Genomic DNA, 11916 nt, shown 5'->3' with positions numbered 1-11916 from the left:
CCACACCAAATCAACCTTAAAAACTCGACTTTCTGCAATTAAAAAAAAGGAATTTTAATCATTTAAAATACAATAAAGGGTAAAAGCCTATATTTTACTTTAATGGCTGCTTTTTCACTTATTTTTCTGTCAGTTCTCTAAATGCACTGCTGGAGAGAGAAAAGCTCTGCAGAGGCTGCACAGAAGACTGTTGGAGTCAGCCTCCCCACCATCACAGACATCTACACCACTAGATGCAGGAAGAGGGCCACCTGCATCATGAAGGACCCCACTCACCCAGCACACATACTTTTTACCCCGCTCCCCCTAGGCGGGAGGTTGAGGAGCATTAAGTGTAGAACCACTAGACTGAGGAACTGCTTCTACCCTGAGGCTGTTGGACTCATGAACCCCTAACCAGAAAATCACAGTAATGCCACTTTAATTGGAGATATGTCACTTTATCTGTGCTGCTGGTTATCCATCTTACCCATAAGCTGCTGTATTCATACCCACCTGCTCACAACAGACTCATGTGAATTGAATTGAATGTTCAGGCTGCTGTTTAATGCACAGTATTATATTACATTATTATTGTTTAATCTATGTCTTAGATCCTTGTATACTGTTTTCTTTTTTTTGTACTTTATATCTTTTCTATTTTTGGGTGTAACTGGGACCTTGAGTACACTGTTTCGTTCCACCTCATGCACCACATGTGATGTGAATGACAATAAAGTCACCTTGAACCTTATAGGAATATTATGTTTGTTCCTAATTTCACTGACCAGTGTTACGTTTTCGTTAATCAGACGGTTTAGCAAAGATGTCCTCTTTATTTTGGATCACTTGTAAACTGTCAAAAGTGCACAATTTGTTCTGCCAACAAAGATATGACACACTTCGACACACAAAATGTGACATGTGTTGGCAAAATGAGTCACATTGACGATTTTTTTCAATATGGAGTTATAGTTATTTTCAAATTGTCCATATCAGAAGCATCTGAAATATAGTTTGTGGAAAATTGACAATTTTATCACCTGGCTGTTTAAATTAACTTTTTATTTATTATTGTTATTTTATTTTAGAGTGACAATTTGAAAACTTGATTTTTATTGGTATAAAATTATGTCATCAGGAACTCCTTATCTATATTTAAAAAAAGAGAATGCCTAAGTTTCACTGTGGCCAAACATTATACGAAGGGATTTCCCAGCGCCACGGCAACCGGCAGAGAAAATTTGTCAGTTTCAAAGTAAATCATGGGACAAAGTATTAATTTTGAAGATGTACTTATTAGAAAACTTTGATTTAAAGGTGGATAAGGAAGATTATATGATGTTTTAAGGATTTGTAGAAGGTGTCTTTGTGGACTTATTTCACCCAAATCTTAATTACGATAAGAATCAATTACAGCAAAAAGTTATATTTTCACTTACTTTGCATCTATACTGTAGCCAAAGACCAAAAACAAACTTTGAAAGACCTTTAAAAAACCATGAAGAACTGGTCAGGACCATTTTAAAAGGTTGCAAGACAATCTGGCTGCTTGGAAGCAAACTACTGACATATTTGGGGTTGTGTGTTAAATTCTGCGTACTACTGTTCATAAAACTTACTGCACCACAATTTGAACGATTCCACTGATGTTAACATCTTCAAACTGACTTAAGTTGTTAAGATTAGGATAAATTTTACTTTTTTTTTTACTTTTTACTGTTTTAACGAAAATAAAAACTTATTTTTAATCAATATTTTTAAATAAAGTCCATAAATCAAGAACCCAGCAGCAGAAGTGTCATTAGCTAATTAAGACTGCACGTTTACTGTAAACGTTAGGGACATTTATTTAAGACATTTCTCCAACAGGTGAGTTTTCCAGATCGATGAGGAGTCAGGTTTGGTCTAACTTTATTGAAAGCCAGTGAACAGCTGCTTTGATGACGTCTACGTTGTTACACACGCTGCAAGCTAAACTACAATAATGACATTTATGCAGGAGTTTTTACATAAACAACAGTTTTTTTTCTGCAAACTATATGAAATTAAAGTTAGTTAATCCTGCAGCATCACTTACAATATTAGTTTTGTTTTAATTATGAATAATTTCTGCACGAATAAAATCCAGATCCTTTCACAGCCTCGTTCTGTCCAGCGTTGTTGTAACATCAGAACCCTGACTGATCCTTTCACTTTCCCTTATCAATACCGGTGGTTCATATTGATGAGAGCAGATCCATCAGTTTCAGAGATGAACAGCACGCCAAATGGTCTCTACAGACTCTAAGAAAAATAAAAAAGTTTATGGAAATGAGTTTGCACCTTAAAAGCGTGACCCTGCAATTATTAGGAAGCATTGATAGGAGCCACGCAGCTGCTGAGTCAATGTCGATATTGATCCAATGTCCATCACTTATTGTAGGAGAGATCAACCCCCTCCCTGTCCCTGGACACTCTTCTTCCGTCTGTGAACTATTATTCGACCACCGCCCTGCTGCGATGACCCAAAGGATCAAAAGGTTGAAACAATTCAGTCAGAAAAATTAAAAATGCTCTTTTCAGTGAAAGGCTAACGTTAACAGATACATCAAAAATGTTTAATTTTAAACCAACATTTTTCAGTCAGGTCATCTGGACAGTTTCTTTTTTTTGTGCTGAAACGTTTCGCCTTCGATCCAGAAGGCTTCATCAGTCAAGGAAACACACAACAAAACTGATTCTTCCCCCAACAGCTTACTCCAAAGTGGAACAAACCAGTTCTGCTTGTGATAAGATGAAAAGAAACTGTCCAGATGACCTGACTGAAAAATGTTGGATTGTATACCTGGATTATTGAGCGTGGACTTTGTTGTTTCATTTTAAACTTTGGAAAACAGAAAATAACTTTTTTTTTTTTCAATCTCCTGTTTGTCTTTAAACTCAAAGACAGTTTTATTGTTTCTATAAATGATGGAAATGAATAAATAACAGAAGCAGAAATCACGTCCTTCACTGTGGAACAAAACACTTTTTTACATCTTGTTCCAAAATGAGGCAGAAAATTTAATCTATGTTTTTATCACTTCTAGGCTGGACTAAAAATATTTTTTTTATTATATGGGTGTCTTTAAAAGTCTTGAGTTGTCGCTTCATATTGTCCTAACAGAGCACTTCGCTCTCAGACTGCAGGTTTACTTGTGGTTCCTAGAGTTTCCAGAAGCAGAATGGGAGGCAGATCTTTCAGTTATCAGGCTCCTCTCTTGTGGAACCAACTTCCAGTTTATCTCCATGAGTCTGACACATTGTCCAGTTTTAAAATTAGGCTTAAGACTTTCCTTTTTGCTAGGGTTGCCTTATAGTTTGCTGCTTTAGGCTTAGACTGCTGGAGGACAACCACATCTCCTTCTCGTTCTACTCACCAATATAAAGACTTCTATCATTAGTATGTTTTTCTTCCAACAGAAACCCCTTGAAGCCCATCTCTGCGTCTCTTTCCTGTCCTCCCCAACCCCAGCCCGTCGAGGTTCCTCCTCCTGAGCCTGGTTCTGGTTCTGCTGGAAGCGCGTCCGTTTTACTGTTGCCAATGTGCTGCACAGGAGACTGCAAGAAGGTGAAGACTGGACACGATCTGCTGGCTTCCTCACACAGACTGACTAACTGGCGTTTTATAACGTCCTGTGAACGTGTTGCGTCATGACTGATTTATGATTTATTTTGTGTAACACCCCGTTAGAGCTGGAATAGTTTATAAAATACAACTCTGCGTGCGCTTCAAGGTTAAATAAAGTTTCTGTTTTTTTTTTTTTTTAATGTTTAAAACAACTTTAAATTCACAGCAGTAGCTGAACGTTAACCAATAATCACATTTATCAGATTTGTGACGCAACTGTTTGTTTCTGCAGAGTTGTGAAGGATCATAGGGTGTTTAGGTGTGGGCTCCTCAGAACGTGAGAACGTGCGAGCCTGACCTCATCCATGGTCATCTGGACCTTCAATTAATCAAGACTTCAGGTCTAAGGCCTGCCAATACAGCAGGTCAGGCTCTGCTGAGGCCGGATCAATCACGTCCCCGTTGTTATCAGCTTGTGCACGTTGGTAAGGATGTGGGAAAAGAGGAGACCATCTGCCATTAGTTGAGAACGGGCGCTTCCTGCTGCCACAAGGCCCATCCCCACTGACCCCTGAAGTGTCCGAAAGGTCAGCCTGAATCGTGCGAGTGACCTCTTTCCACCGACCCCCAAGGAGGGAAGGGACTTTTAGTGCCCCGACAAAGAGGTTGTGGAAAAACCCGGACTTCAGCTGAGCCCCACAAAAGGTTTCAAAGACAGAACCTTCGATCCCGGCGCGTTAAAGTGGACTTCAGTTGTGATTCTTGAAGTTTCACGTCTCAACTGTGGAGATTTCTTAAGCGTTAAAACAAGTTTACACCCGAGAGAAAACACAAACGAGTGGGTCGACAAGCTGAGGAGACGCTTTCAGATACAAAATGTACAGTTTGAATTAAAACATAATGTTTTACTGCTGCCATGGTTAAATGTTTCCTGAGAGGAAGATGCTTGTTTCAGCTCCCTCTGCTGGAAGGATCCAGTTTCACCAGGTCTCACATTTTTCATTTGGACCTTCCAGACGCAACACTTTTAAGATTTTTCTCTTTTATTAAACACTTTTTTTATATCAAAACATCGTTCACATGATGACGTACGAAACAACTTACATCGTGTTTGTACAGCGGTGCAGTTTTAATGGAAGTGGGAAGTCTTGTTTCTTTTTTGCCTAAATAATCTTTTTTTACAGGCATTTGCAAATTTGTGGATAAAACAGCAAACTATAAGAATTTTTTTCCCCTTCAATATTGTTCTGTTTTTAACACTTTTTGAATAAATATTCCATTTGGCCCAGCTATTTATATCCATACCTCTATCAACATTTTTATTTATTTATTGACAGCATTACTGTATACAGTAAGAAATACTAAATAATCTGCATTCTTTGTTTCAGTTTCTGTCAGTCGGCTACATAAATTATATTTAAAAAAGAAACGTCACAATCAGTTTTATAGTCAACGTGGGAAAAAAATACCATTTCCATTTTTATCCACACCTGGTAAGAACTAAAACCAAAAACATTTCACCGTTTATCTAATAATAGTTTATTGTAAAGGTCTGCACATCGTGCAATAAAACAGTCTAAATATTAAATATTGTAACTTTACAGCAATAGGTGCTTAAGAATAATTAACAAAATGCAGAAATCTTTTATTAAAGCAAATCCCATCTCCAATAAAAACAGTTTCAACTCAATTCAAAAATACTTTATTAATCCCAAAGGGAAGTTAAATGTTGTAGCTCATCATCCTGGTTTCATTAGAGTTGTTAGATGCTGACGGCTGGGCAGGAAGGATCGCGTCTGTTTTGGAGCAGATCTGAAGAAACTGCAGACGTTGATCTGTCTGCTTGGACTTGGTGTGTTTCTTGGTCTTCTTGGGCAGCAGGACCACCTGAATCTTGAGCAGAACTCCTCCCTGAGCGGTGGTCTCTCCTCACAGCATCTTGTTGAGCTTCATCGTTGTGGGCAGACAGCTGCAGGTGTCAGGGGATCCTGGTCTTGTAGTCACGACTCACGTTTCCCACCAACTACAGAATCTCGGCGGTCAGGTACTCAAGCACCTCTGTCAGGTAGACAGCGACGCATCCATGGCACCTCCTTTTTTAAAATTTTTTTTAAACTCATTTGATATTTGGGGCTGTAGCTGAGGTATTATTTTAGCTTTAGAGATATTAATCAGCTGTTCCCAGTAGTAAAAAAAAAAAAAAACACCTAGTTGTCATGGTTACACATAACAAAATGTCCAAAAGTAAAAAGGTTTCAGTAAAAATCCTTCCAGCTGCACAGCATCTGATACCAGAGGAAAATATCATCCAAAAAAGTAATTTACATCCAGAAAAAAAGAGGAATTGATGTTTTCTAAAGCAACATCCCAGAATGAAAGTAACAGTTACTCCAACATGAAGCCACTTTGAGCGGCGCAATCCTAGAACCACCTGTAATTTAAGGAATTACCTAGTTGTATTCTATGACGTCATCGTCGACAATGAGAATAAACAAAGAAAAAACAGAAACAGCCAGAAAAGAACAGATTCTCCCGTTTTTATATTTGTTTATTTTGGAAACATTTATATTCAGCATGCTTTGCCACAGTAATCACGTTAAGAATTAATCCGGCATATTCTTCTGTAATGCACTTGTAGATGCTCAATAATAAAATCCGATACAATAAATGTGTGGCAGGGCGTTAAACATAACATTTAGATTTTGCAACACATTCCTAATGAAGGCCTTTAACTTTTAAATAAAGAGGGAAAGAAGAAAATGTGCTTATTTTATGCAAGATTCACATGTAAACATTTCAACCCACGTGCACTCGAAGCAGAGGATGGTTTGACAGAGTGGTCTGTGCGGGACAGGAGGTTCAGTTCAGAAGTAAGACTCGTCAACGTTAAGAAAGTGCTTCTCTGAATTTGTTTTAAATAAAAGCGTAAGTAGTAAAGAGTCGTCAGAGACGAGAGCCGGCCCGGTTTGCCTTCCTCCCTCATGGATCTGTAAACATGGCAGCAGCTGTAAACACGACTCGCTGGTCAGAAAAACTACGGTTACGTACAAAAGTATCACAGGAGATCTTCCATTTTGATAAAAATAATCTGTACATATTTAGAGAACAACAACAAAAAAAAAAAAAGAAAGTTGCACTCTTAATAACAGAGCATTTAGACAAGAAGATAAACTGATATCAAGGCACTAAAAGCATTTAGCTAAACGCATAAGGCTAGCTTGTCTGATAATGTTCACGCAAAACTTTTTACTTAAAAAGGCGTATTTACATTTATTAAACCTGATATGAAGAGTTACACTCGAGCACGAGAAGCTGCTGAACACAGGAGGTTTTGATGAAGACATTTGTTATAAATCTGTGTTTTTTTATATTCTTGTACAATATAAAATCATGCAATATGTGAGAAAGTCAAAAAGCAAACTATCTTAAGTTAATATGTACAAGTCTGCATAGTTTCAGCACATTCTAACACTGCATCACTTCTTATCGTTGTTAGAAGACACCAAACAAAACAGGAAAATCTATTTAGTCTGTAGCTGGTCCTGAAATTAGTGCATCACTTATTTATTTAAACATTGGCAGTTTTAATTGAACTGAAGTTACTCAGATTTGTTTGTAACCTGTAGATTTTCTGCTCTAAAAGCTTTCGAGGTCCATCTGCTCATTTTAAACACAGGAATGATAAATTACAGAAAAAACGTTTAAAGATGCACCAATGTAATTATGTAGGAAGTAAATTAACGTAATTTCTCAATGCCAAAATGAGCTATACTTATAAAACGATAAGCCTCGAAACATTGTTTTAATTGAAAAAGAGACCAGGTGAAGAGCGGCGTGCATCCAGCTGTTATTCTAATCTGGCCCAGAGCTGCAGAAATTATGAATTCATCTGAAAAAGAAAAATCTCAACACGGTGAAGCCTCACATGTCTGACTGGGACTCAGAAGAGGAGTCCGTTTAAATTACAAGATCCGCAGATGCATATAGACGATGAATATCGTTAGCATTAGCTTGTAGCTAGTAGTGGCTGAACCCTTATGAGCAGTTTTACTAAGAAACAACTAAAATGTCACTCACTTTAATGAAGCTCTTGCAGAAAATAAAATTAAAAGCACCTTTCTGAGGATCTAAAATACGAAGTATAATCCAAATAATGAAAGTATGCTTTTAATTCTGCGGCTGTTTGAATCTTTCTACAGATACACGACTTTTAGAGTCACAGTTAAGTTGAAAACACTCAACAGCTGACTTTGTGTAAAGGGCTTAGATTTATTTATTTTTTTCAACTCCGGGTCAATTTTTCCAACCTCTAATGAAGACAGAAGACAAATAATCATCTTCACTGTCTCACTAGCATTCGACGAGGGAGGCCGAGCGGGAAGTCGTTCCGACTCGGTTCGGATTAAGCTAAAGCTCTTTAAAGTTTCATTCACAGTCATTTTCATCGCATCAGTTCAAGGAAAATATATTAAATATATTCTTTTTACACATTAGAGCATTTTGGCAGAACAACCGAGTGCATACATATACCTTTGAGCAACTAACCATTTAGAGTAAAATAAGAAATAAACCTGATATGTAAACTTTAAAAAGTTTAGAGGGATATAAAACCAACTCTGCTGCTGTTGACTTGTCGTCTTTTCAACGTGAGGGTTGGCTGATCGGTCACAGCTGGCAGGTTAACATCCACCTCCAATGCACAGCTTTTGGTTTACTTTTCCACCAGGCCACTCTGCCTGGCTTCACTCTGTGGACAGTCCTGTCTTTTTGCTGTGCGCACACTAATCCACACCGTCAAAGCCTTGGGCATTTTCAATAGCGATGTGAAGCTTCTCTTTCAGCTCCTCAAAGGTCTCATAAGGAGGAAGATCCAACCGGTTGAAGCTTCAGGAGGTAAAAATACATTTAAAAATAAGGGTTAAATTCAGGCAGGGTCACACAAATCTGCAGTTAAAAGAGGAATATGACAATTTATTTTGTAAATATTGTATATTTTGTCCTTATTTCCACATCGATTTGGTAATTTCAAACAAAGCTAATTAATCAGAGGCAGCAGGAACATCTGAACTGGACAGATCAATGCAGTGTGTTAAGAAAGAAATGGAAGATTACGGACCACAGGAACGTTGTGCTCGAGAAAATATTTTACAGGAACAAATAAAAACAGCTCTTGACAAGGTGCAAATGAAAACCCCTTGACTAAACTAAGACAAGTCTCTGAAAAATAAAACAAAGTTAAAGGTCCGTCACTTTAAGTTCCAAAGCTTTAGACGAAGACTGTCATTTCTCATAACAAGAGGAAGTTCTAGTTGTTCTGAAAGCTACAACCACAGAAAACTTTAGATCAAAAATGGAAAAATTGACTGATTTAAAGCCATTTTTGTGTTGGCTGGCGTCGATTAGCTGCGACAGCCATCTTGCAGTGAGCTGACTCCAAAAGTTGTTCAGGCGTAGACGTACGTCAGATGAAATCTTTCAGAAAGTTTCATTAAAACCCGTCCAGTAGTTTACAAGATATTTTGCTAAAAGTTAAATCTTAAAGCTACAGATCTGTCTCGGCTACTGAAAAAAGTATAAAAAAAAAAAACAACAGCTAAATTATAAGGAGGTGTAGAAAACTAAAAACAGGAACATGTCTGCATTAGTTCCTGGCAAGAACAAACGCAGACATGTTCCTGTTTTTAGTTTTCTACACCTCCTTATAATTTAGCTGTTGTTGTTTTTTTTTATACTTTTTTCCTTTTGACTGTCCTTTTGGTTGCCATTTTATTTTAAATTTGTAAAAAAAAAATCTGTATGCCTCTTTTATGATTGTCTATTGTTGTCGTTGTTATCCACTGCTGTCATCACTCTTTGTTAAAGAAATCAGGTCTCTCTTGTAAATGAGTCCCCGAGGCTCAATGTGATTAACTTGTATAAATAAAGGTTGAATGGATGAATAAATGCACCAAATTTGAGCTCAATATAATTAAAATCAACCAATAACCAAGAACAGAAATCATCCCATTTTAAACTTTCTTTGCTAAAAATAAATAGAACAAAAAAAAAAGTCAACTTTAGGTGACTGGATGTTACTGAAAAATAAATCTAAGTGAAGCGCTCACCATGTGTGGGCTCTTGGAAGTTTATCACTTGTGCCCCATTGCTCAATGGTAAACAGCTGCGGTCCATTAGACCCTGCAAATAAAAACATTTACAGCCTCTCTTAGTGTTACACCAGGGTTTAAATTAAGAACATGGACAGGAGTACTTTATTATCGGCTTGTACTGCTTAGGCCGAGCAGTTAACCTATGCTGCAACTGGAATATGTTTAATTTACGTCCTTCCCAGAAACAAAAAGAAGATTTCTTAATTTAGACATAATGGATAAGAATGAGGACTTTTACAGTAGATTGTTGAATAAAAACCTGAACACAGGTGAGTGTGTATAAAATGAAGTACGTTGTCTCACCGTAGAGTTCGGCAAAGCCGTTCATGGGGACTCTTGATGTTCCCGTCACAAACTGCAGGAGTCGGATCCGCTTCTCTGCGTCCATCAGCAACACAGTCTGCACAACACAAACCGATATTAAGACATTGTGGACACGAACGCTGAAGCTCTTCTTAAACGTTGGAAACGTCTTACCTTCCAAAACCAGTGGATCACTTTGTGCTCAGCAGCGTAGCCGTTCTTGTACTTGGTGTTCTTTCTCCAGTCATTCACATCCACGTCTCCAATCCCACACATGAGCAGCTGTGGAATAAAACAGAAGAGGGTGCAGAATGAACGTTAGCCTCTTTAAGATCCTAATTTAACCATTTCGCATTAAATGTATTTCAAAACTCACCTCGAGCTCGTTCTCGTCAAAAATCTGGATCAGATCTTGAGGTATCAGCTCAAAGAATCCCTAAAACACAAATATTTACCAGATTTTCAGTCTTCGTTTTAAAAGCTCTACAGCAATTTCTGAAAAAAATAAAATAAAATGAAGTAGAAAAATAAAGTATCACATCTTTGAACGCAGTCATCTGCTTCTGTACTCTGTGCACAAACCTCCATTGCATCACCAGGCTGTTAAAACAAAATAAGACATGAACAAACTACAATTTAGAACATTTACGATGATAAAAAGTTTTTGTCTGAGTGGGGGGTGCTGCTCTTTACTGGATATATTCCTTCTTGTTTTCATTGGTGACAACGATCTCCGATCCACCTGGCTTCAGCTCATGCTGATGGGTCTGAACAGAATAAATATAAATATAAGTATTATGTACAGCATGTAGCATCAGGTACACAAAAGCAATGTGTAATTAATAAAATGTTAAGCGAGATGGAAACCTCTCCAAACAGTTCTTCATCAATGGTGAACATCAGGTCCAAGACTTCTGGGTCATTCTCCAAAATCCACTTCAGGGAGTTGAAATACTCACTATCCTGAATAAATAAATGACATTAAAACTTTATATATTTCCAGCTCATATGCAATTTTTAGATTCTTTCAAGAGTCTGAATAATTCTTGTGAGACTCACAACAGACTCCATGTCCTGCAGGGTAATGAGCTTCTGTAGCATCATTTTGTAGAAAGGTCGTATGAAGAAAGCTTTAAATAACATAAAGATATTAGAACCTACAAAATCCTTCACTTTCTATGGGCTGTGACAATAAATAGTCTCAGCTGTAATAAAGTGAGTGCAGCTGGGTAAGACTTACCATCGAGAAGTTTCCCATGATATACAGCCATACCTGCAATCCGACCAATGAACTTGAAGTAGGACAGGTGGTCCTCGTTACATAAACCTGAGTTAGGGTTAATCTGCAGCGTGTAGTTGTCTCTGAAACACCAAGAACAACAGAAGGAAGAAGATTTTTCAGTATCACACCTGAAACCTGCCCCTAGCTGACAGTATGAATACTTGTCGGTCCAACCCATAAAAAGCCTAAACCAGCGGTGTCCACTCTTGGTCCTAGTGGGCCACTATCCATCATGTTTGGTCCTAGAGGGCCACTAGCCATCATGTTTGGTCCTAGAGGGCCACTAGCCATCATGTTTGGTCCTAGAGGGCCACTAGCCATCATGTTTGGTCCTAGAGGGCCACTAGCCATCATGTTTGGTCCTGGAGGGCCACTATCCCTCATGTTTGGCCCTAGTGGGCCACTATCCATCATGTTTGGTCCTAGAGGGCCACTATCCCTTATGTTTGGTCCTAGAAGGCCACTACCCCTCAAGTTTGGTCCTAGAGGGCCACTACCCCTCAAGTTTGGTCCTAGAGGGCCACTATCCCTCAAGTTTGGTCCTAGAGGGCCACTATCCCTCAAGTTTGGTCCTAGAGGGCCACTATCCCTCATGTTTGGTCCTAGAGGGC

At 38.2% G+C, this 11916-nt stretch overlaps 1 protein-coding gene across 2 annotated transcripts in view; it reads right to left on the bottom strand.

Annotated features, from left to right (window-relative positions):
* Positions 1-8116: 8116 nt before the first annotated feature.
* Positions 8117-11916, bottom strand: part of nedd4a (NEDD4 E3 ubiquitin protein ligase a) — a 37507-nt gene continuing 33707 nt past the window's right edge. For both annotated transcript variants that reach the window (XM_037689699.1, XM_037689691.1), the window contains 10 exons: positions 11264-11385; positions 11083-11153; positions 10891-10986; positions 10717-10790; positions 10563-10623; positions 10400-10459; positions 10198-10305; positions 10024-10120; positions 9676-9748; positions 8117-8455 (listed from right to left, as the gene is read on the bottom strand). In XM_037689699.1, the coding sequence (XP_037545627.1) occupies positions 8353-8455; positions 9676-9748; positions 10024-10120; positions 10198-10305; positions 10400-10459; positions 10563-10623; positions 10717-10790; positions 10891-10986; positions 11083-11153; positions 11264-11385 (865 nt within the window). In that variant the 3' untranslated portion in view covers positions 8117-8352. The remainder of the gene's footprint in view (positions 8456-9675; positions 9749-10023; positions 10121-10197; positions 10306-10399; positions 10460-10562; positions 10624-10716; positions 10791-10890; positions 10987-11082; positions 11154-11263; positions 11386-11916) is intronic.

Source organism: Nematolebias whitei, chromosome 2 (genome assembly GCF_014905685.2).
Source record: "Nematolebias whitei isolate Nwh7 chromosome 2, NemWhi1, whole genome shotgun sequence".
NCBI lineage: Eukaryota > Metazoa > Chordata > Actinopteri > Cyprinodontiformes > Rivulidae > Nematolebias > Nematolebias whitei.
The sequence above is the reverse complement of the archived record's forward strand: the minus strand, read 5'-3'. Positions and strand labels throughout refer to the sequence as shown.